The sequence below is a fragment of the Sturnus vulgaris genome, chromosome 3 (genome assembly GCF_052056855.1).
Source record: "Sturnus vulgaris isolate bStuVul1 chromosome 3, bStuVul1.hap1, whole genome shotgun sequence".
In the NCBI taxonomy this organism is placed as follows: domain Eukaryota; kingdom Metazoa; phylum Chordata; class Aves; order Passeriformes; family Sturnidae; genus Sturnus; species Sturnus vulgaris.
The window spans coordinates 36,867,052-36,893,074 of NC_142245.1; the positions used below are offsets into that span (position 1 = coordinate 36,867,052).

General features: G+C 36.1%; 1 protein-coding gene across 4 annotated transcripts in view; it reads left to right on the plus strand.

The window, feature by feature from the left end:
- The window catches only part of CRIM1 (cysteine rich transmembrane BMP regulator 1), a 173,887-nt gene that overhangs the window by 77,258 nt on the left and 70,606 nt on the right, over nucleotides 1–26,023 (plus strand). For 3 of the 4 annotated variants that reach the window (XM_014876733.2, XM_088161353.1, XM_088161352.1), the window contains exons 3-4: nucleotides 4,766–5,008; nucleotides 11,549–11,669. The exons of the other annotated variant lie outside the window; for it this stretch is intronic. In XM_014876733.2, the coding sequence (XP_014732219.1) occupies nucleotides 4,766–5,008; nucleotides 11,549–11,669 (364 nt within the window). The remainder of the gene's footprint in view (nucleotides 1–4,765; nucleotides 5,009–11,548; nucleotides 11,670–26,023) is intronic. 4 annotated transcript variants of the gene reach the window in all.

Consider the following 26,023-nt stretch of genomic DNA (forward strand, 5'->3'; position numbering starts at 1 on the left):
AAGAAGCTGCCTTCTCTCAAAGAAAGCCTTGGTTGCAGTATAAATGCTTCAGTAACTTGCTGTTATACCTCCACTTCCCCTAAAAACTTTGTATGGTCATGGGAAGTATAATTTTTAAAATACATTGTAGGTTTTGATATGGAGAAACTTTGTGACAAAGTTCTGGGTTTATGGTTGTTGCTTTATGAGAGATACTTTCTAAAGTTAACAGAAAGAAAAAAACCCAAATCCATATCTTGATTTCTTCTTATTATTATATCCTTTGAAGGTTGTTCTCCTCCCCCTTATGCACTTTATAACAAGTATGCTGTGGTTACAGTGAAAGGCCAGTCTGAATGTTGTTATGCCTCAACTTCCCTGTGCATTTCTGAGATGAAAGTGAGAAATTTTTTTGAGACATCCTACCTCCTTAAGTGAATGATCCCTGGTTTTAATTATAAAGCACACAGCATTGTATCTTATTCAGCTATTATATTTCAATTATACATTGTAACTTCGGTTATTTTTAATAACTGTAGGGTGTACTCTCTCAGGTGCTCAATAACAGCACGTTCTTCTTGCAGGCTCTTAGCAAAGTACAAGCAAGCCTGAACCTTCAGACCTACAGAAAGTAAAGTTTGTCTTGAAATGAAAAACTTCTACCAGTAGTAATGTATATCTAAAAATAACACTGTCAATGATAAAATGAGGAACTTTATTTAAAATTATCTCTAGAGCTGCCTTTTAGAGTAGGGATTAAGTTTGTTTCCAAGGATAGAAGTCTTATTTGGAATTCATCAAAATGTTAGTTTTCCTGTCTGGATTGTGTTCAGTCTATTAAGAATGTTATATTTCTAGCAACATTTCTGAATTTCTTGAGAAAATTGTCTGTCTCAGAATAGATCATTTGCAAAATCTTGATTGATTCAGACTCTTCTTTATCTCTGTCGAGATTCTTTGTTGGCTCAGGCTGCTGAGATGTCAGGGATACCAGAATGCTTCCAGCTTCAGTGGTGTTTGATGAAAGGCTATAAAGAGAATGTGTCCAACAGAGAAACCTCATCAGAAAACTAACCAGTATTTTCTGTTCTTTGTGTAGCTATTTGAAATGCTACTTTTTTGAACATAAAGGCAGCACTTGCAGCTAACTATGTTTTTCTCAGTGAGTTATCAGTTCAAACTTTTATGGGAAACTTGATGGATGCATCCCTGAAAAGTAATTTTCTCCTTATTAATGGTTGGGGTATTTTTTTAGAGGACGTACTGAAATGAGATTGAGCTTTATGCTATAGCAGTTTTACTGTCTATACATGCAGTTAGGGTTGTATGAAATTCTTGTGAAGGAATTTTCACTATGGGTGAGAGCAAGGTGACACATATATATTGCTGTGTAATCTGTTTGTTAGGATGCCCTATTATTCAGGAAAATGTGTATATTTGCTATACTAATTTGTTTCATAGACAGTCATATATATAGTCCCACGTATAATTCTCCCTGTCCTCAGAAGCCTAATTCTTTAGGTTCACCACAGTGCTTTGCAAAATGAAGTTCTCCTGTTTCTGGACACACTTAATATTTGTTTCTATTCTATTTATTATCAAAATGGAGTGTAAGTCCTGATGCATTGTTTGACTGTGAAGACACTGGTCAGGAAGAACCTGATTTGTGTAATAGGCAGTAGCTCAGAACATCCAGGGGACAGGTTGGTGCTCTGTAGTGTATGTGTCTGTTTGACAGAGGCAGTAGGCTCTTGTGAATCTACTTTGGTCTGTTGAGAAGCTGCTTTGGAACAGTCTGTCTGGTGTGTAAAAGGGGCAAAATAGCAGAAATATCGCTGGTTAGTGATTTCACAGGGGTTTTTTGTGGGATACAGCTTGGCATTATCCTGCTTTCTGTCTTCTGAGACTGTTGGTGTATTTTTAAATATTTTTTCTTACATGTATTTTTTAATGTTCCTTTTGTAAAGGGTAGAAGTGTTTGTTAATAAAGGAAAAAGAGCTATTAAACAGTTCTTGTTTGATGAAATCTTAAATAGCTATATGTATTGGAATTAAATCAGGAATTCTGCTAAAGCAGTGGCATTTATGGCTGTATTAATGTTTGTAGTTTATTTTGAGAACAGATTAAATTTTGATGCTTTCTTCAAAGAAGTAATGAAAAGGTAGAACTAGTTTAGTGTAATGAATCCCTGTGGATAGAGAAGATTTTCTCATTTGCTGAGTTAACAAGAAGAAAAACCTTGAAACTTTTTTGAATGATTGCTTTGAAGTAATGTATTTTATCCAAACTTTGTGTCAAAATGAGGAGTCCACATCAGCTTTTACTGAAATGCAGTAAAACTGAGCTCCCATGTTCTTACACTGCAGTGAATTCTGGACTTGGAAAGCAGAACACTAGTGTGATGCTGGCTGATTAAAGCTTTAACTAGCACATAGTAATGCTACACCTAGGGCTGCTGGATTTTCATGGTTTAGATAAAGATTATGTTCAAGGAAACACTTTATGTACTGCTGGCAACATATTGTTTTAGTCAGTAGTTGCTTTCCATAAAGGAAAATGACATCTAAATCAGGGAACAGATTGTGACATAGTCTGCAAAAAGTTTCTTAACCTGCTTTTGACTCTGCTGTGGGCTAGAGCTTGGGAAGCCAAATGGCAATTGTCTGTTGGTTGATCCAGCTTGGGTGAATATATTTGATTTTCTTGTTGCTCAGTTGTATTTATGTATTGGGAAGGGAATGTTTCAACATGTACATAGTTTGAGATGTAATATTTACATGAGCACAATATTTACATGAGTATTAATAGGGAGTTACTAGTAGGGTTTTGTTTGCTTATTTTTTTGGGCCTATGAAGTACAAAAGTAATAGTGACACTGGATTAAGAAGAAAACCTTTGGTTTGTAAATATGTACTGGTGTTATATTACCTGGTATTAAAATATAAACACGTCTTTTGCGAGGTGTGGTTATGTTTAAATAATTTCCTCTGAAAATAGTGCTGGCTTTATGCAAGAGTCTTGTCACAGTCTGTAACCTTTAACTATAGTGAGCACAATAGTCTAATATGGAAAAACTATCAAAAATAACTGCAAAACACTGAGTGAATATTTCATACAAAAATACTTGTCATAGTTCTCTATTTTAAAAGTTCTCCCTTGTATTGCTTGTGATGCTTCTTATGTCTTGATAGTGACATGTCCTTGTTTTCATATCAATGCTAGGTGGTTTTACCAACTCCAGCAGTAGACTTTTCATTGGTCTTCAAAAATTATACACCTAGAGTCCTGAAAAGTGTGAATTCAAACAGTTTGTGCGTTTCTGACAAACCTTGCCTTTTGGAAAGTTAGCTAAATTGGTCAAAAATAGTTTTTATTGTATTTGACCAATTGCATTGCTCAAATTTTATTTGTATTGAATTATCTAAGCAGTCCTTAAGGAAATGCTTATCTTCATATAGATACATGTATGTGTCTAAATGCAGTCAAATTAAAAAGAGCTGGTCAACTTTTTAAAACACTTAAAATCCAAAGCATTTTCAAGAGAGATATTATCTATTAGTCATGGAAATTGGAAGATCACTGGATGCATAATGCTAGGGCACATAAAGTAATGAACAGTGGGAATTAAAGGGTCACCATGAGTACAAGTGGTCTATCAAGAGCCTATCATAAGTGTGTACTTTAAGGGCTGATAGTGCAACAGTTCTATTGCTTCTCTATGCATGTTGACCAAACATGCAGTGGAAAATGAAAATAATTTAAAAAGCTACAACATCAAGCCTTTTATTATATCCATAAACTAAAGGCTATCAATAGAATACTGAAACTAGTATGTTATCTATTATTTATACAGCTCTCTGCAGTGAACTTCTGTAACCAGTAATGTTCTGTCTGAACAATGTGTTTAATAAAGCAGATAAGAATCTAAACATAAGGGCAGGTTTGAAAAAAAACATTGGTCTTAAAAATGTTATTTAAGTTCTAGGGAAAATACATATCTAGTCAAGGCTGTGTTAAAGATGGATGGAATTAGTAGGATTTTTAACTGTAAGAAAAGGGCTATAATGCTATCTAGTAGCACGTTTTGATTAGTAATCTTTGATGGTTGTAAGAAAAAACATAAAGTACTTGTACATGGAGGAATCATAGAATATCCTGAGCTAGAAGGGATGCATGAGGGTCATCAACAAACCTCATCATCACCATAGTCAAACCTCTTAGCTTTTAGTATTCAAACTGCTGGAGTATGTAGGGACAACACTTCTAATGTGAACATTGGAAGTGTGTGCAGGAAAAATCCTCTTCTGCTAATGTATTCAAGTATGTTAGCTGCTGAACTTCTAACTGCTTTCTGAATATGTGAGAGCTCAGTTCAGGTTAATAAATCAATCAATCTATTTAAATCAGTCCATAATGGAAGGTTTTAGGAAACTGAAGGAGTAGGTGTGAACACCAGGGCTGACATGATATGACAAGCTGTTTAACATCCTGGCCAAATGTAAGTTCACAGCTCTACTTGAGGCTGTATGGATTCAGCCATCATGCACATTGTAGGAATTAGAAATTTTGTAAAATCTTTCATAAGACATATAGCATCTTGCAAATAACTATAGTTTTTAAAGGATATTTGGTAATTTTTGCTAATCAGTTCAGCAGCAGCTGTTTCCTTTTCTTTTTTGTTGTTTTGAGGGGAGGGAGGAGAGGGAGAGCTTTGTCTGAGTTTATCTTTACAACTTCAGTGATTTACTGACACACATGGCATGATGATTTTTCTCTCCCTTTCAGAAGAGAAACCTGATTGCTCCAAGGCCCGCTGTGAGGTGCAGTTTTCTCCTCGATGTCCAGAAGATTCCATCTTGATTGAAGGCTATGCACCTCCTGGTGAATGCTGTCCACTCCCAAGCCGTTGTGTGTGTAATCCTGCAGGCTGCTTGAGGAAGGTTTGCCAACCTGGCTATTTGAATATATTGGTTTCTAAGGCATCAGGAAAGCCAGGGGAATGCTGTGATCTCTATGAATGCAAGCCAGGTAAAAGTAGATACAATTTCTTTTCTCATTTTTCAATTTTTTCTGCCTGACCAAGCAAAATAATCTATATAATTGCATCCAATAAAGCCTATAGAGCCTCTAAATTCTTCTGATTATTCTTGAAAGTTAATTATTATATATATATGCGATATCATTTAAAAAAAAAGAATAAAATATTATGGTAAATTTTACTTTCTTTTTCCTTTAGACTTTAATTAAAATGGAGCAGCAAGGAAAAAGTAACCTAGTGAGAATATTGCATTTCTGTGATTGCTGCTAGTGCAAGTAACATACTTTATGCATTGATTAGATTATACAGAGGTTTTTCATAGTAGGAATACATTGTGCATAGACAATGAATTAGGATTTCTCTTTTAAGATGTCTCTAGATTATCAAGTGTTGACCCTTAAAATCTGCAGAGCAAAAGGATCATGGAGGGGTATACTAAAAAACTGCACAACTTTTTCAGTATTTACTTGTCTTCCATTTCATGAGAACACAAATCACCCTTTCTTGTGATTTATTATTCCAAGTGAAGTGGAAGATGTAATTCACTCTTTGATCCAGGCTTTGCTAAGATAAATAGTCAAAACAGAGGACTGAAAGCAAGCATATAAAATGGTATAATCCAAAACATTATATGCAGTTTCAAGTGTGCTTAAACTGTGACTTTCCTATACTTGTTTAATATTTTCTTAAATCTTTCACAGAAGAAGATTCTGCAGTCTTTGTATCTTCTAGTGCTTCTCTTTGTGTTTTTTTTCCTAATACTCAGTGCAAATCTGTGTGGAGATTTAAGCAAACTTTTTTGTACCCTGTCCTGAGTAGTTGGTGAGCAAGTCTTTACTATAATTTTTTGCTCTGGAACATTTTGTCAACCATGGGCTTCTTTCATCTAGAATTAGCTGTAATTCCTTGTGACATGGTCTTTTTGGACTCCTCCCTAGTTATGTTTCCCTTCTGTAAGTTTTTTTCAGTTAATCCACACTTTAATATGTGGCATCCAAAAGCAGACTAATATTTTGGGAGAGTCTTCATCAGCACTAAATACTTTAGAGTAATTGCCTTCTGTTTCTCATGCAAAACTTTAAGTAAGATTTTTAACTGTTTTGCAAGAGATATTTCTAGTTGGTGAACTGCTGTGATGCCAGGATCTTTCTTTAGTATGAGTGCTACTGAACCGTTATATTTGTACATTTTAATTCCTCCTATGTACTTCAGTTATGCCTTTACTGAATTTTGTCTTGCATACTTTGGATTATTTATCATTTTCAAAAGAAATTTTAGCTCTGATCATGTCCTCCCAAATATTATTTGAATTCTCATCTTGTATTGGCAAATAAGTCCATCCAGACTTCCCCATGGAAGTTCCTTCTTGAAAGCTGTTTTCAACTTGTTAGTTTTACAGAATCTTCGAATTTAACATGAGTCTCTATCACATTAGTGAATTTATGTAACTCTGTCTGTATTGTTTTTGTTTTCTTGCTGTAGGGAGTTTTAAGAGGTGAAGGGTCGTGGGACTGGAAAAATGAAGGTGTGTGTTAGGGGAGGGTAAAAGAGCAGGGGCTTTGAAGAGATTGGGAAAGGAAAGAAACAAGCAGGATTTAAGGGAAGCGTAGAGCTTTGCAAATGGTGGGTAGAAACTGAGAGACCTGGTAATAAACCCTGCATCTTTGGAGTCTGACTTGATATCCTGAAGAATTGTAGGCAAGAAGAGTTAGAGAGGAACTGGACTATGTGAATTATTACTGAAATGCCATGTTGCTGGAAAAATATGGGTAAGGGACAGAGTGAGGCGTGGGAGGTTGGTGTTCATGCAGAGACTCTTGTGGAGCTGATGCCATCAGCTTTACTGAATGTGTCAGCAACTCTATGGAGTTAACCCGTTGAACAGAGAAAAATATGTTTCCATTATTTGCCACAGACCTAAAAACTTTAGTTCTGTGAGTAATGCTTCCAGAACACTCTTCCTGCACCTCCATGTCTGCTTAACCAGCCTCATCAGGGGTTTTGCACCAGCAAAGGCTTTCTGGTGGGAAGAAAGCTGGGAGGACTACTTCCTATGACAGCAGTGCTGCTTTATGCCAAGATAAAGTGCTTGTGCAATTAAAGCATAAATTGTGTTTATTTCTTTTCCTTAAAAAGAGTTTCTCTAGTTTATTCCAGCGTTTGAGTTGGGAGCCTTCTGCTGAGAACTGCATATGTTCAAGTGCTGTGATTGTCAATGGAGTTAGTGAAAGGAAAAAAGAAAGTGTTTCCTCAACACTAAATACTAGAATAAAAATAAAATATTTCATTTTGAGATCCACTTCATCTTCTGCCCCTTTTAGGAATTCCTTTGGGAATACAATTGAGGGCACTGGTATTCAGTTAAAATTAATACTGAAGAAACTTAGTAGCTTAGTCATACATGTCTGTTAACCTCCAGATTAATTTGCTTTAAATGTTCTTACCTGTTGTTCCACCAAGCATCTCTTCACAGTTGTGACATGTACTCAGACCAAGTGTGTCATGCTCCTTGTTTTACTGTGGTTGCAAAGCTCAGACATGAGATAATCCTGGTCTGGTTCCATAAGCTACCTCTTTTATTCCTAGGCACGTGTAGCTGTCCATTCATGAGTAGGGAATTTCATCTGTGTGCATTGAATTTACTTTTAAGATAGGGATTACATTTCTCAAAATGTATTTTAAAAAAAATTCTTAATGATAGTTTGAATGAACAGTCTCAAATAGAACTGCATAACGTGTTAACAGCAAAAATAAAAATAATACAAAACAAGATTTGTGGGACAGTATGTGCTAAATCACTATGAACAAGGACATTTTAAAAATCATATTTGTTTATTTAAAGATTGAGTTAAAATCTAGATTAAAATGTGTTTTGCCAAAGTGTTGATAGAAATTCTAGCAGTCACTTCTGAATAAAACAAGCTGAAGAGTATACTTTGGTAGTTGTCCAACAGATGTTTGTTGTACCTTTTTTGGTAACTTCTGTTGTTGAACATGGTGCAATGGAGAGTGTAATCTCTTAGTTTCTGACATCTTTGGGAAAGCATTGGGAAATGGCTGTCATGATAGACATAAACTGTGTTGAAAAGACCACTCATCTGTCCTTTTCTCAGAAGTCTTTTTGGCAGAGCTTTCATTCACTCATCTCCAGCATGGCCTGAAAATTGCTCTTTTTTCCTGTACCAAATATTGGTTTAAACACAATTGTAAAGAAAATGTTATTGCTTGCCTTGCTTCTTGGGGAATTCTGTGCAGTCAGGGCTTGATGTAAAGTGTGAGATCAGCAGCATAATTTAGTAGGTAGTGTGTAATGACGGACAGGGAAGTAGCTTGTGCTCCACCCTGATACAGCTTCAGCATTGAAAATCAGGTCTGGAGCTTATACAATCTTGCACTAAGGACAAGGGTTAGCAAAATCAAGTTTTTATACACAGCTCAGAGAAATAGAATTCTATAGTGTTTTTATTTTGTCTTCCGTTACTTACAGAATAGTACATACATTGTTTTATTGGATGATTTGTTAAAAAGCTTATGTTGACAGAGTTTGATATAGCAGTGGGAATATATTGGACAAAAAGAGTGAGGAAGAATTACAGATGTATTTATAGTGGAGCTGGAGAAGTGGCTTTTAAGTTGACAATGAAGGTGAGGGAGGGGAAAAAAATCAGCAAATGAAGAGATCTATGTTGGGAAATACCTGGGATAGGGCAGTTAAGGAAGTGGTTCAGGCAGTGATACAGCCGCATTGAAGGTCCAGGAATGCAATGGTTGTATGTAATATGTTCTGAAGTGTCATGGAATGTAAAAAAGATAATGCCTTTTCATGGAGAGAGAGTTCCTTTCTCCTTCTCCCATGGCAGACAATGTGACTACCATTATCATGTGTAGTTGTGTTGCATTGTTCACGAGGAACCAGTTGAAATGCATCTGAACTGAAAGCAGAGGATGTCATGTAATGCTTCCATGCTGTAAAAGCAGACTGTGTATCCTTGTACTGAACCCTCGGAAATTTGCAACTTTTGAAGCCTTAGCCTGTGCTGAGCCACTGTTTCATTAGAAATGCAAATACTGACTTGCTTCTTCACCATTAGATGCATAGGTATTTATTTACATCTTGTCCTAAACTGTGCCTTGTATTAGTTGAAATATGTCAGGGTGAAACTTAACACACTTAATATAATTTGTTAACTTACTCTACTAGAAAGTTTTATTCACCTGGTTTCATTAACAGTTTCAAAACCTTTGGTTTTGTAGTCTACCAAGGAAGTAGCACATTACTGCAGATATGTCAGGGTGTGCAACCGTGGCAGAGTTTCTGCTACATTCTTGTAGAAAAGTGGTAGCTCTCAGATACTTTTATATACAAATTCACTGCATGAGAAAATTCCTGAAGACTTGTAAGCAAAGGTTGATTGGGTGAATCTTCACTGATAGGAAATTGGAACATATTTATGACTTCTTGAAGACGCAGATTGGTCAAACTGTATTTAAAGCTTTACGTTTCTAAGATAGACAGAAAATATGAGTTTAGAATAAGGTATGCAATAATAGCTTATAATAAACTGTTCATGAAATGTGCATATGTTAATTATTGGAGTCACAGTAGGATGTGAAAAGAAAACTAAATGATCAGTGGCAAATGTTAGCAGTCTTACTTCTCAGGACACTAGTGCAGCTAACCTGGGAGATACTCTTTAAAGAAATGAAGAATCCAATTGCAGGCTGTTCTGTAACCTCAGAATAGTTTCAGAAACTTATCTATAAGTTTCTATCAATACTTTTTCCAGTTTGAGAAAGCTATTTAAATCTGAAAGAAAGTAGTAACTTTTTTTTTCCCTTTTCCAAATATTTTCCTTTCTTATCTGTCTTCATCTCTCTCCTATGAAGAAACTATGAGAGAGATGGAATTATTCCACCTGGAGAAGAGCAGGCTCAGGAAAGATCTCATCAATGCAATGAATACCTGAAGGGAGTCTAAAAGCAAAGCCAAATTCTTTTCAGTAGTGCTCTGTCGCAGAATCAGAGAGGCAGGAGGCACAAATAGAAACACAGGAGGTTCCCTCTGAACATCAGGAAGCACTTTTTCACCATGAGGATGACTGGGCACTGACACAGTTTTCCCAGAGAGGTAGTGGAGTCTCCATCCATGGAGATATTGAACAGCCAGCTGGGCATAATCCTGGGCAGTCAGATCTACGTGGCCTGACTTGGGAAACTCTAAGAGGTCCTGTCCTACCTGAGCTGTTCTATCATTAATCTAATGATGTAATAATAAAGAGAAAAAATTCTGCTTGAGTAGTCTTGGGGTTTGTTTGTAATGCTTTTTAAGTTTGTACTTGATTTAAAAAGATGGACTGGGCTGCTTTTCAGTATTAGTGAGCCATGTACTATCACACTGTAACCACCACAATGGAGATGAGCAGAGCAGATGTAATTCTGAGACTGAAGTCCCATGATGACAGAGTCAGTTATTGCTATGTACTGCTGAGGATCAAGCTTGGAAAATGTAGGACCAACCAAAAGACAAAAAATGGTTCTTTGAAGGTTATGAGCTCTTGTAAGAAATGTGGGTAGCATTGTCAAGCTGCTTTAGTAGTTCAGTCAGCTGCTGTGATAGTGTCAATACAACAGTGCAGTTTAATCAGTAATCAGGGATATCATACTGCATATTTTGCAGTCTGATAAGATTCTGTTCATCGAGCTTGCTCAGTCAGAAAGTAGCTCATTTCTTAAAGAGGGAGCTGTGTTTTATTCTGCACTTTCTTAATATAATTATGAAAAGGCATGGCAATACGTACTACCTGAGCTAGTAGTGTTTGTTACATGGAAAATTTAATACCAAATAAGAGAAAGATGTGTTTCAACTTTCCTGAGTATGATATAGAACATTAAATTTAAATTAATTTAATTAAATTTAGCCTCGTTTGTTTTTTTTTTCTTTTGCATTTCCAGACATTTGTTGGTTTCTAAAAACTGTCCGTCAGTCTTTCTTGTTAAGTAGAATTCTTCATCTCACTAATGCAGAAAGATTTGTTAATTTGCGTTTGATTTTTGCCATATATAAATATACAAACAAGACAGCCTAATAGAATAGTCTTTAAAAATGTACTTTTCACATGCACGCATATATCTATAATGTATCTCTTTCCTATAACCCAAGTACTTTGCTGTTTAAACAGACTTTTAATTAGTTGAAAATTAAACAAGGAATTGTTTACTGTTTTACAAGCTGTGAGGAACATATATTCTTCATAGCTAGGTACTTCTATTAACTAATATTCACAGTTGTAATGATTGTGTAAGGTTGCCTGTCTAACTTCAGTGCTACCAGTTCAGTTGCTTCCTAATAATTTTAAAAAGTTAATCTTAACGAGAAAGGGAGGCTTTTTATAATGTTACCCATCAAGCACGCATTCGTTGGATAATTTTTGTGTCTTAAAAGGCTGATGCTGGTTGCTTATGAGGAAGTAATTTGCAGAAAGCTTCTAAAGCATGAGTAAAAGAAATGTTCTTCTTCCCTTCCTCCGTAGTGTTCAGTGTGGATTGCAGCACGGTCGAGTGTCCTCCTGTTCAGCAAGTGGTTTGCCCCCTGGATAGCTATGAAACACAAGTCAGGCTGACAGCTGATGGCTGCTGCACCCTGCCCACAAGGTTGGTGTCTCAATGGCTCAGTATTTTTAACTTTTAAAATTTAAATTTTAAAGACAACTCAAGTGCTGTAAATACAGGATACTTCTGCGACAATAAATGCTGATACTGAATAAAAGCTACGCGAAGTAGGTTATATGAGTCTGATGGAAATACAGAATCTTGTATTTTTTAAAGCAGGAAAAAAGTCTTCACTCTACAAATGCATGAAGTTGGTTTCTGCTAAAAGTATTTGAAGAGTTCATGCCTCTAGATTGACTTTTAGTTAATTCAATTAATTTTGCAAGAGTTAACCTTTGAAGGTGTTTGATGGTAAGGATTTAAATGATGGAGATGACAGAAGACATGCTAGAAAAAATCTCGTCTAGGTAAAGGAGAAACAAAATCTAATTTTTTGTATGATCACTTTAAAAAGTGAGAGATGGAACTCTGGAACTGTAGGAGAACAGAAATTTCAAGTACTTGCTTGCATTTTACTTCTGTTGTTGTTCAAGTAGTTATAACTTACTGCTATTAAAAAAATATCGTTTTTGAGTTGATTATGTTCCACAATTATGCACCACTGTTTGTGTTTTTATAAAACTTTCCCAAAACCTGATTCGTGAATATGTCAAGTAAGTACATACTCAAGCAAAAATTAACATAAATTAACAGGTTTTACACCAGAAAGAAAATTTTTCTGCTAGATGTAGCTAGTCGGCTTACTTAGTGGAAGGTCTTTGCAGCCATAGAATATTGTCATGTTCTCAGCCCCTTGTGCAAAGTGGTAAAAAATTTGCCAAGAATTTAGAAAGTAGAAGATGACAAAGCTTGTATAATCAAGGTTATTCCTTTGGGTGAACATTTACTGTGGCATCTTCTTTAAAATTGTTGTTTCATATGTTGTTGACATATTGCACAGTCTCTTATTGCATGGAGAATCAAAGATACTTAATAAAATTAGGGCAGAGAAAGAGATATGGAAAATATCATTTAATGCCCTAATCCTGCCTCTTCAAATTTGAAAATATATTTCTAAATTTGACAGATTTTATTTGTAATTGTAGAATACTGATGGTAGTATGAGTCGTCTTATCCTTACTCAGTGAATGCTGCAAATGTTATTTAATTCAGAGTTGTTTTTGTTTATTTTCTTGTTTTCTGAATTTTGTATACCAGAACATGGTATGAATTCTCAGTATCTTTCCTTTATTCTTTGACATATTTTCAGTAAACTTCCTAGGAAGTGCAATGATGTATTAGTTCAGAGCTGACCTGGCTGGCTGGGACTGTGCAGGAGTCTGCAGATTTTATACAGTCATCATACTGCCATTATTGCAAATAGAGCTCAGCACGTTCCAGACAACTAGAACAAAATGCTACTAAGGACTGTATTCAGAAAGATAGATTATAAAGTCAAAGAAGCAGTCACAGATTAATATTTCATACATATAGAATTTAGATTAACACTTAGTAACATTGATACACTAGAAAGATTAATGGTACATTTTTACTTCCAAATTTGTTTCAACTTGTTGGACTAAAAAATGATGCATGAACCAAATTATTTTTGTTTCACAAAAGTAAAATTATGTTCTATTTTTATGCAATCTCATATAACTTGTGGTTTGATTTTTCTAGTGCTTGGGTGAAGAGAATGAAAAATATCCACTTTATTCTTTGTCAGTGATAACTTCAATCTTCCTTCTAACAGGAAGTATAGAATACCAAGAAAATAAATCTTCATTTACTTCAGAAAAATTACCAATTTGAAATAGCTTCTATTCCTAGTACACATGTGGGAACTGACCTTAAATAAAACACCTACAGCAAGCATGTTCTTGAAAGAATCTTTTTATTTTGTTGAGAATGTTTAAAGTCGGTTTGCTGAGTGCTAACTGGTGTCTGAAGTGTCCTTGTCTGCATGTCAGAGATGAAACAGTCTTCTCCTCTGCTCTGCACAAAGGTCTCAATTGTACAAGCAGGCTTACAGCATGTGAATTATTAGATAATTGTGAATTCCTGAAGCCTCTTTGAAATCAGCAGTCATGCATTCCTGGGATCAGAGTTTAACAAGAGATCAGAGCTAGGATTGATGAGTACTTAGCTCCTGGAGTCCTAGGATCTGATCTTATGATCGAAGGGGGTTTTGTGTTAACACCTCTACCCTCCCTGATGCATAAAACTGCTAAATACCCCCACAATTAGCATAACCTAGTATGTCTGCAGGCAGGTAGAAACAATTGTCAGTGTCTTGTGACATTTTTTAATGAAATCAAATTTCACAAGAATTTTTTTAATTTCATGGCTCAGTCTACATTGCTGTATATTGTAATTACATAGGTTGCTATTTGGATTGCCTTAAATCAGCCAAAGCAATAATACACTTTTTAAAGGAGTAGGTGAGAAGGAAAGAAGTAAAACTCAATCTGGCAGCTATATGGTCATCTAGATGCTTTACATGTTGTGAACCTGCTAGAAATATATTTATTTTGATTTCCATATACTACTGTGCTTCTTAAGGAAGACAGTGCCGTAGTCATCATTCATGTGCTGCAAGTAAAGATTTTATTTGAAGGGGGCATAAAGGGACACAGACATGGGGATAATAGAGAAGAAGGCTTTGAAAAAGAGGAAAGAGAAGTACATATATAAAAAAGAGAAAACAGAAAGAGAAGCAAAGTGCAGTTACTCGGAACATGAAAACTGAGCCATTTGATACCCTTTATGGTTGAAGAGTCTCTGTGGGACTTGCATCTCAAAATTATAGGAAAAAGTGCATATTTATGAATGAATGAGTCTATGGTAGGAAAATGGGATGGTTTTCCTTAATTTCAAAATTTCTTAATAAAATATTAAGAATTATGAAATAGCCACGTTACCTTTTCTGAGGTTCAGGTTAGAATCACCTAATTGCATATCGCATCACTTTTTCATTGCTAGAATTAAGTTCAAAAGAAGTGGCATTGTATTTTTTCACTGTACATTTGAGACTCATTTATTAAAAGCAGACACATTGTTCTATAAAGCCATGGACTTTAGACAGTCATTTAGGCTCCATGAAATTGTGTTTTTAAGGCTATGAACTCTTTGAAGAAATTATGATCATCTGTTTAATTTACTGCCACTGAAATGAAAGTGTAATACAATCAGAACCAGAGAGCAATTAAAGGAGAGTGCCATGGTTAAGGGCAGATGACATGTCACTGAGCTGGTTAACAAGTAGTTGATAATTTCACATGCAGTAGGAGCAGATTCTGCCTCACATTTTGTTCTTGGGCCTGTTTCTTGTACATAATATGCTCGGAAAATGGAGATCCTTAAATCTGATGATAAACTGGCATTTCTTTTGTGAGCAAACTCTTGAATGCATATTCATAACAATGAAAACTCCTTGAGCAATGCCAGGGGAAAAGTGGGAATAGTAAACATCTGAAACCGTAAATTCTTGTTCTTGCACTCGGAGGTTACATTTGTGTCCCACTGATTTCTAATGCAGTGGTTCAGACAGAACAGAACATACTGATTTGGCATTGACATCAAAATACCACTTGCTTCAGCTTTCATCAGGCTGTTATGAGACACTTATCTTAAATTTCCAGCAATTATGTTAGGAAAGCTGAATGTTTGGAAAACAGGAAAACAGCTATTATGTTAGGAAAGCTTAGAACAGTCTGTCTCTGGTCTTGGTAAAGATGCTTGCTATTCCAAGGAGGTTGTTGAACAAAAAAATGTTTTAGAGCTCTTACTGAAAACATTACTATAGTTTTTTTAATGTAAGTTTGTGGTCTTCTATTAGAAAGTTGAGGGTGATCAATATCAAGTTTACAGAATCTGTTCTCTTTGGTTGTTCCCAGTTTTTCCTGTTGTAAATGAAATTTCTTTAAACTTTCAGATTCCTTTGGGGATTTATTTTTAAATGTAAAAATCCTATCCTGATTATTAACAGCTTATATTGTATTTGTACATGTTTCATAAGGTTTTTACAACATAGTATATGGCCTGTTTGGATAGCTTTGCAGCAAATATTTTTTTATTATCTTGTTTCTTTGTGACTATTGTCAGAATAAATTGGAAGTTTAGTCTTTATTAGGTTTCTGTTTCTTGCTACTGTTTTATAAGCCTGCCTCTGTGCTGTCATCTGTTAGAGATTTTGTAATTTCAAGATTCATTCAGTGCTCTGTTCTCAGAGATATTTCACACACACTCCTCCCCTCATCCCCAGCTATTCTTGGTCAGTCTTTTAATAAAATCAGATAACCAAGAAAACTCCATAGAGAAGAAAGATGTTAGCACCATGCTAATATTAGAAAGAACAAAACCTAAGCAATTAAATCTGGTTGTCTTGTTATCAGTTCTGAGAGAAATAGTGGAAAAACTGATAGAAGGTTTAATTAAGGATTAAAGGATGTAATTATAGCTAGAAGTGACCAATGTTGCTGTCTTCCGTCTTCACTAGTCTTATTTTTAATTGGATTCTAGCTTTCAACAATACAAACAAATGAAAAACAACTAGGACTTTTAATATTATCTCATAAGGTTTACTTTATAAAATGGAATGTACCCCCTTCCCCAAACTACTTAACATTGAAGTGACATTTCTCACACCTTCCTTGGATTTTAGGAGTGACTCAGTCTCAATGAGTCAGCATCATTGTTCTTTAGCTCCCAAGAGGAGCTCTTGCAGCATATGCATGCTGGCTTGAATATCTTGCTGATAATATAGGATATAGTAGTATTCTTCTGAGAGGAGAGAAGCATCCTATGTTCACTAAATCCCAGTAATAAGTTTGCTTTACATACTACTTAAAAAAGCTCACACCATAATCCCGAGGTATGTTCTAAATTTGAAAAAGTTCAGAAATAATTGATACATGTTTATCTATCAAAATTTCCAGTACTTTATTTTCTACCTGAGTCCTAACTTTAAAAAAAGCAGTTTCAAGAATGATGTAGTGGGATGAGAAGAAAAACCAATTTTAAGTTGAGCATAACAGGAGCAGGTAAATTTCATATGCCAAAGAAGTGATTAAAAGTTTTTTACAGATGCAGTCTTGCAAGACTGGAGCCCAAAAGGCTTGGGCTTGATGAATGAGCAAATGAAGATGCTTTGAATTGGACCATTTCACTATCACTTAGTTACAGATAGCTGAATGGCATTACAAATGCAAACCTCTCAGTTGGCTCAAGTAGCATGAAGGAGTAGGATTGTATTTGTGTTGTTTAGAAGAAAGCCTCTTAAAAATTTCTTCAACGCATTAGTCATGGAATTCCTTTTTCCCTGTTTAATAGTCTTTCCCTTTCATTTTTTCCCTGTATGTGGCTAAAATGTCTCAGTCTGGGACTGCTGTGAATGGCAATGCCACCATTTGGTCTGCAGTATGATAAAGAACTGAAATGTGCTTGGTGAGCAAATCCAAGTGTTAAGTCTCTGGATGATAAAATCTTGACTTACATTTTCATCACCTACTCAGCCCCATTGGAGGGTCAGAGGGGCAATTAATATGTATACTACTTTAAAAAACAGCCCAGTTCTTCCCCCCATCCCAAATTTTTAAATACTTTCATTTTTATACAGCTCATGAAAATGAATAATACCTTGATGTAATAGGAAATAGATTTTTTAGATAAGGTTTAAGTTAAGCTATATATGAATAGAAATGGAATATAACTTGGAACAGAACTAGACTAGAATTTTCTATCATATTTAATTGCTTAATTTATGACATAGGAAGAAGAGTAAATCTACAAAAATGTACTTCACTTTAAGGATCTTCTTAAGAGATTGCTCTTTTTTATCTGTCTTGTACTAAAATATTTTTAACATGCATGTGCATTATTTAGCAGTTCTAAAGGCATTAAGGCTAAGTAGCAATCTAGATTAGCAATCTAGCTCTAAAATTTATATATACCGTTGCTGAAATGGCTTTGATTCCAAAGGAAGAAATTACCTATTTTGTTACTTTTAATCTTTTGTTTCTAATAAAAACTTGTCTTGTTTTAGGCATAATATAGATGCTGCTTGAGAAATTCACCATTAGCAGTTTCACTTGAATTTTTCAGAAAACCTGTAGGTATGTTAAAAGATATGCTGTCTTTTCATGTAAGTGAATTGAAGCGAGGGTCCTGTGGCAGATGGTTATGCAAAAATCAAAAATCACACCTCTTTAGAGAGCATTTAAATTTATGTAGAATTACTGTAGTAATAGGGCAAGGGATAATGGTTTTAAACTGAAAGAGGTTAGATTCAAATTAGCTATTAGAAAGAAGTTTTTCACCATCAGGGTGGTAAAACACTGGAACAAGTTTCACAGAGAACACTAGATGCTCCATCCCTGGGAGTGTTCAAGGCCAGCTTGGATGGGGCTTTGACCAGCCTGGTCTAGTGGAAGATGTCTGTATACATGGCAGCTATTCTAGGATTCCATGATCTTTTACCCTCCTAGATGATTTTGTCCAGTAAGCAATTGCTTTTACTGTACTTTATCTGCTTTTATGGCACATGGACATGTTATTATTGTGTCATATATTGTGTCCACTACCTGTCACAGCATTAGAGCTACCAGCCAGGGTTGTGTATGTCATGCTGCACCAGTATCTAGGCAATCTAGTGCCAGCAACACAAAAATCAACTCAGTTGTTTTCTTCTCATTCTGTGTCAGCCACCAGAATCATAACTGGGAAGTCAACTGCTTTAAGTTCCCCTTTAAGCTATTTTCAAATATATTTGCATTGTATTTGAGAGCACCCATACACAACCAGTTGGATCTGACGTCAGCTCGTTTTTAATGTCTGTAGAGGTGGCCTCTGAGTCCCTGATTAACTTTGCACCTATCCCATTTTGTAGGAAGGGTATTGTGCACCCATTCTGTTATTCTTCTTGGCTTTTTGGCTGTTTCAGATCTTCTGTAAGTCATTCCTTGTGATTCTCACACTTGTCTAGATTTTCTTAGGTCTTCCTGTCTTTGGAAGACCTTCATTTTATGATAATATTTTGGTGTTCCATACAGCATTCACCACTTGGATTCCTTCAGCCTTCTTTAGAGGACAGTTGTGACTTTCCAGCAAGTGTAACTTTTTCCTCATTTTCCCCTGTACCAGTCACCTCTCTTAAGCAACTGTTGCTGATACAGAGGTCTCCCTTGTATTTGTTCTAGAATTTTAGATCCTTCTCCTCCACCCATCTCATCCTCAAGAATTGGTATCCAAGAGAAAGTGGTTGTGGATCCCAGTTTTTGTTAAAGGAAGGTTCAGCTGGAAGTGGTAAGACCAATCATGGATCCAAGATCTGTATGTTTCTGAGACTTCTCTTCAGGGACTGGCTCCTGAGTAACCTGGGTAGCTGGATCAAAGGTCTGTGTTAAGGACTCTGCAGAAGCTTTTTAATGCCTTCAGTTCTGTCATCAGCTCCTTAGAAACTCTGGTTTCTGACCCTGGCCAACTTGCTCAGGTTGTTTCTCCTGCACTCTAGCAGACCACTTTGCCATCTCAAGTTCTTCAGCACTGTGGTGGTGAAACACTTGGTGTTAAATTGGCAACTCTGGACTTTTTGGAAATTTCAGAATATCTGGAAATAGATGTTTAGGCACTTTCACTTTAGTCTTTAAAATCCTCAGAAGTTAAGGAATGGTGAATATTTTTCTCAGGAAAACCTGAGATTTTGCTTCGTTCAGGTCTGCTGAGCTATTCGGTCGTGCTTACAGACTGCGCTGTACTGAATATCCACAAAAAACAAGGATAACAGGGCATTACCCTTTCTAGGTGACCCATGTTTCATGTCTGTCTTCTCCTGATGCCTTCCAGGAGAGGTAATAAATTGCTGAATTCAGAATTCAAGCATTCCCCTTCTTCCCTACTACAGCTGCCTCAGGAATTCCCATGTGTTCTCAGTGTGATGGTAGTTATTGCTGCCTTGGCGTTGAGCCTCACCATGTGGGTTGTTTTGGCCAGCAACCATATTTTCCCTGAAGTACACAAATGAGGAAAAGATGATGTGTCGGTTGGTTGGTTGTTTCTTGAAAGCCATCTCTGTAAAACAGAAGCTCTTGAAACGCAAGACATTTCAGGAGCCCGATGGCTGACTCCTGAGTGTCAGAGACCTCAGACAAGGAGAGGAAATATGAGAACCTTTGCAGAAGAAATAGCATGTAAATCTTTTGCAGAGAAGCTGTAAATCATTGCTAATACAGAGGTCTCTGCTTGCATCTTTTATAAGATAAGCATTTTGTGCCTGTATGATCTGTTAAAAATACATCCGTGGTCTTCCACCAACTTTTAGGAAATATTGAATTGGAAAACCTGTAAGACAATGTCACCTAAAGGAAGAAGCACATTTTCCAAGGGTGAAACAAAAAAATGCAAAACATTTGCACTGAGGGAGGAAGTATCAGTGATAGCTATGCAAGCAGTTTCCTTTTTACAAAAAGTATCTGTAGTACTCTAATCTGACCATGTGCTGAGTTGATGGTATATTTACTTCTCCACTGTGGAACTTGGAAAGAAATTTTAAGCCAGTTAAATTGAAGTGACTCCTAGTTGTATCTGCTTTTAGGTGGTGTTTTATGCTTGAAATTAGAATGAGGTTGAATTTGGGTTTGTTTCCATTCTTTTCCATTCCAAGCTGGTGTTTGAACTCTTTCAGCTTATAATAAGCTGGTAGATATGTCTTTCTGTTTCAATTTTTGTTTTTCCTTGTCAGTCTAACAATTAGTGTGTACCTTGATCACACTGAGTATTGTTTTTCCTCTTTCTCTTGAGACTCCCCACTGTGTTTTGTTCATTTATTCTATTTAATCAGCTATTAGCTTGTTCGGAAATTGACTAAGTGATTTGGTTGAGAATAATTTCTGATTGAACAGGCAAATTTCTGTTTGTATCACAGAGATCAATAATGTCTGACTGTTGTCTTCAGACTCACAAGTGCACAGATGTCTGGGGAGACCCATGTACATAATAAAGCAATAGAATTATAATTTGGATTTTAAAAGGGAAGTAGATATGAGAAATCCCCAGCAGTTTCCAATGGTACTGTCATCTTCCACTGGCAGATGATAATACGAACATTACAGAGGTTATATGAAGAGTGGGAAGTTGTGTTTCCTCGAGAAATAGTGGGAAATGTCATGTCAGAGTTCAGCAGCCACAAATTCTGCTTCTTTCTTCCTTCTCAAATTATTGAATAATTAAAAAGTGGAACTGAAGGTCATGGACCGTTTTAAAATGGAAAGTAGTTTCTCAATGCTGTTCTTTGAAATGTCATTGGTGAATTTCAGTCTGGTTTCTACCAGTGTTACAGTTCTTGCATGCATGGTTTCTACTACACAGAAAGGGTCTCGTTGATGGAGTGGAGTTGTTTGGTCTCAAAACCACTTAGATTTTGGAACAAATTTTGGTCTTCTTTTTTTTTCAAGGTCAGGTTGAATGGGACTCTGAGCAACATGATGTAGTTGATGATGTCCCTGATCATTGCCAGGGGTGGGAGTGGACTAGAGAACCTTTAAAGGATCATTTCCAACCCAAACTCTTTTTTTTTTTTTTTTTTTACCTTTCCTAAACTTGCACAGAATTGCCTTCAGGGGATTTGAGAAAGCTGTTGAATAGCATAAATGGCATGGAAAAACTGAACATGAAATAATTAATAGGGGTTTGTTTGGTTTTTTTCTTGCAAAGAAGAGAAAGTGGTCGGGAAGTTAAACAGTCAAATAAATTAAACAATAATGAATTTTGGAGAGGTTTTGGGCGGGGTTTGCTTTTTTTCTTACTTTTCAGGGGTTTTTTTGTTCATTTATGGTAAAGCCATCTCTGATGGCTTAGTTGTAGGTAGATATGCGATTCAGGAGTAAAAAAGTTTGGAGTTACAGGAATATGGAAGTTTTTGAATTACTTATAAAACTATTGCCTGTAAGTGATTTTTTACCGGAATTCCTCAGGAATTGTGTTTGATTTGTTAGAGGATTAGATATTTATAATTTCTCAGTAAACAGTGGTTGAATAAGAAAAGGAATAGCTTTTCATAATATTGGAAAACTGACATTTGTATAACATCTTAACTAGTACCTTATTTTTAGATTTGAAATGTTTGTTATATTATGAAGGCTGAAGCGGATAAATCTGAAAAAAAGCTAACTGAGGTACACAGTGGTAAAAACCATGGAGACCATCAACAGAAAAAAGTACCTGCTGGTGTGGCAAAATGTGAGAAAAATACAGGGTTGAACTAGTTTATGTTGTATTTTATCTCCTATACTGATGAATTCCAAAGGGTCTATGCATTTGTTTGCGTGCTTGATAAAAATCAGCACACTTGAAAAGTCAGTGCATTTGGCCACTGGTTGTATGCCTGCTGCATCTCTGACATCACTCTTTTGTGATTATTTTCCTCTTCTGCCTCGGCCCTCAGAGAAACAGAGGAATTGATTTAATATTAGTCAAAGGATGAAATTAAGTTTTTTAGTCAGATGAACTCTTTAGATCCTCATCAGCCTTGGAATCTACTTGGTGTAAATGCTGATTTTTATGACAACTTCCCTTGCTTAGCATCTGTTTGCTATTTCCTAATGCTAATAATATGCAAAAGATGTGCAAAAAAAGTTCCCTTTCGTGGTATCTTTAATTAAAAGCTAGATAGTTGCCTTTTGTAATATTTAAAAGCCCCCTGTGTATAAAGATTACTATACTCATGGAAAAAGTCACTGTTATGTTGGGTGTTTCTAACAATATCCAGATTTTTAAAAGGAATTCTTACTTGGGAGCACACGAAATTTGATTTCTCAAGAAGTAAACCCCCTGGAAACTTAAAATTGGTAGAACTTCCATACGAGTCTGTTTACATAGCAATGATGTAAAACTTTTGAGCATTTGCAAGCACTCTCATAGTGTTATATGCAGTTTCCACAGCTTTTCTGTCATCTCTCTTTAGAGGCTTATTATTGATCTTTGAAATAAAATACTGAAAGATTTCCATGAAAAAATTATTATTTTCATTACTGGTTTTCTGAATACTTTCTTTAAAACCAAAAGGGCATGAAATAGTGATACTGAATTAGTGATAGTCAATCCAGTCCGTCTGACTGAATATTTGGGAAAATTTGTTTATGGAGTTGTCCCAATGGCTTTAGCTTTGCCTGCATTACAGGCAATGGCTTTGTCCTGTCTGCTTAACTCACATTGTGGATTCAGGTGTGAATAACATGGAACTATTTCTTCAATAATTTCATGAGACTGCTATGTCAATATTTAATTTTGCTGTATCATCATTGTTATATCATGTGTTTGATGGCAGCTGGGGTCTCGCAGTTAAACTTTTCTTTGCCACTGTCAAGCTTTGATAATCCTTTTCTGAAAATTCCTGATTTCACAGTATCCTTCCTTGCTTACATTATTAACACATCTATGGAAGTTTTATCTACTACACTGACTAATATAAATGTTAATAATGTTAATGCAAATTGTACTAGATTGCTGCAAGGGAGGGAAAAAAAAGGACTGTGATAAAATCTCCACAGGAATGTGATGTGTGGCTCAGGAATGCTTTTCTCTAGTCTCAGTGCTTTAGACTTTAATTTTGTTTTGATCCTCAAAATAAATATCCCTCTCGTCAATACACCCCTGCCTCAACCCTCCCATTCACTGGTACTAAATCTTTTTTTCCAGGGTGCCTGTTCTTATTTTCATAGCCATTATGCCTTGTGCCTGGAGAACTCTTTTGATCCTACCATCAAAACAGCTTTTCTGAAGCTAAGCAAGCCCTTCTCTCTTTAAATCTGTTTAATAACAGAACTAAATGAACCAAGATAATTGGATTTGAAATAAAAGTTGTCATTTACAAGTATTCAATTTGATTTTTTTTGTCTTCTTCCTTTTTCTTTTTGCACTTTTGGGGACATAAAGAAAAAAGCTAAGTGATTACATTAAAAAACCCGAAAACAACAAAAATCAAACCGAAACAACCCCATCACCAACACACCTCAAACATAAACTAAACTGGCAATGAACTTATCTTCTGAAGAACTTAAAAACTGATTTTTAAAATCAGGCCATTTATATTACTGAAGGAGTCACCTTCCTCAATCTGTAAAGCATTGATTAATGTACATCATCTCATTTCTGCTTTTTTATATACTGAAGATTGCCTTGCTCAGTTGTTGATATTCCTAGGATTAGTGTTGTTGAGGAGGTTTTTCTTAGGGTGGCAGTGTTTTGGTTTTGGGTTGGGGTTTTTTGGGGTTTTTTATTTGGTTTTTTAGCCTGAAGAACTGGAGATCATTTTGTCAGTCAGGTTGAGTCTGTATTTGCACAATTTTAGTGCAGCAAAACTCTTCCTTGGGATTCCTGCTTCCTTCCAGGCTATGCCACCACCTTTTCAGGTGTCATAAAGGCTCTTGCTTTACTGTTTGATTCTTCTTTGTCTTTCTGGGTCCTCTTGTAAGGTAGCATTATTAAGGTAGCATCTGGTACAGGACTGTTCTTCCTTGTTAAAAGGACATGTTCTTGGCTTGGCTGGAGTGCAGTTATGGTAATACCATGCCAAGAGGTTTGTTTTTTGTTTCCTTGCAGCCTTTATTAGAAAGCTGTGTCAGGGGCAGATGCTGGGTGCCAGCTTCCTCAAGTACCTCAAGTACTGCCCTCTCTTCTTTAATGCTAGAACTTTGGGATGCCACAATGCCATTTGATGTTGCAGTGGTGGCACTGTAGGCCATGTGAAAGGAGAAGTTGCCAGTGTTCTCTCAGGGCAGGTTTTCCTGTAGCAACTTCTGCTGTGGCTGTTTTCCTTAGGCAAGCTGCAGTTATGGGGGGAGCAGCTCAGGACCAGCGTGGTCCTCACTGAGCAGCAGTCTGAACAGCTGAATTTTACAGAAATTCACCTGGGAGGGACCATGGCCACTGTCAACAGGCTTAACTCAAACTGACCTGCTGAACTTCCTCAAGCCTAGTGTTCCATTACCGGGGTAAGATAGACACAGGTGGAATGCTGCCTGTGGCAGTGCACAGAGCTGGGCTGCAACTTCTCTTCCATCCATCCCTCAGCTCCAAAAAGCACTTCAGAAAAATCTAGTTCTACAAAGCTCATCTTGCTCTCTTGCTGAGAATTGGATCACTTATTCTGAATTTCCAGATGTTGTTTTGGCAGCTTGACAGCCATGCTCAGCTACCAGAATTCCTTGGGTTTCTTTCTGACAGACTTCTGTCTCCAAAACAATGTTTTCCATGCTAATAGCCTGGACAATGGTCAAAGGTTTTCCTAGCAGAGCTGGCTGAAAAGAATGCAGGCTATTTAAAAGTCCATCTCAGATCACTTTCTACTTTGACATTCTCCTATGCACAGATTATGTTTTAACCAAATGGGAAGTCAATTTATAAAATTTTGGAGTGCTGAGGTTTTGTTTGCTTGCACTGTGAGTATGCAAAACTTTCATTACATTGAATAAGAGGAAGTCTTTTCTGCAGGAAAAGAGCGTTAGCTCCCACCAATCTTTTAAATATCTCTTTCATGTCTTTATATGGAAGATTGTCCTATCTTAAGTTATTTTAAATGGTGATTCATAGTTTCTTGTGCTTCAGTTTTGTGTTTTGGGTTGTTTGTTTGTTTTTTTAGGCTGTTGACTGGGAAAAGAAGTGAGAGGGGGGAAAGTACAAGTTATTAACCTAATCATTTAATATTGCAGTTCTATGAGTTGCAAGAAACATGAGACAAAAAGAAAAAACACACTTCTGAGAAAGCTTATTGTGAAGGTAGTAAAACTAAGAGTGTTCATTTCAGCTCATGAAACTTGGAAAATCAAACTCCACAACTATTTTCCTAATGTGTGCTATTTTCTTTGAATTTTCAGGAAGTTTGATCTACCTATTTTCCCAGAGGTCATCAGGATGTTGAATCTAGGGTTATTGAAGTGAAACTTCAATTTTTATTTAGGCTTTTAATACCACTTTCAGATTGTGTCTACACTTTTTTTCTGACATTTTTAAAAGATATTTTTCTTTTTCATTAGTAATATGTGGGTAGTTATTTCTGGGTTTCATTCTTCTCAGAAAGGAAGAGCATCTTTCAAAACAGTCTGCTACACGGGTTAAGGTACAAATTCCATGAATCTAACAGTGCTCATTTTTCTTTTTCATTGATTACTAGAGGTCATCTTTTCTCTTTCCCCCCTCATCTTCCTGTACTATTGGGACAGAAAAAAGTGAGAGATATTAGTAATTCTGTAAAATTACTTACGTCTTAAAGGGAAACTGCTGTCACAAATCCTTTGGATTTTTTGATCATATGTAGTAGAAGCCATAATGTCTTTTTTTCCTTCCATATCTGTGATGACAAACAACACACAGTAAAGAAAATATTTGGGTTCCCTCTGTCTTTGTATTTACAAATAAGTTCAGAA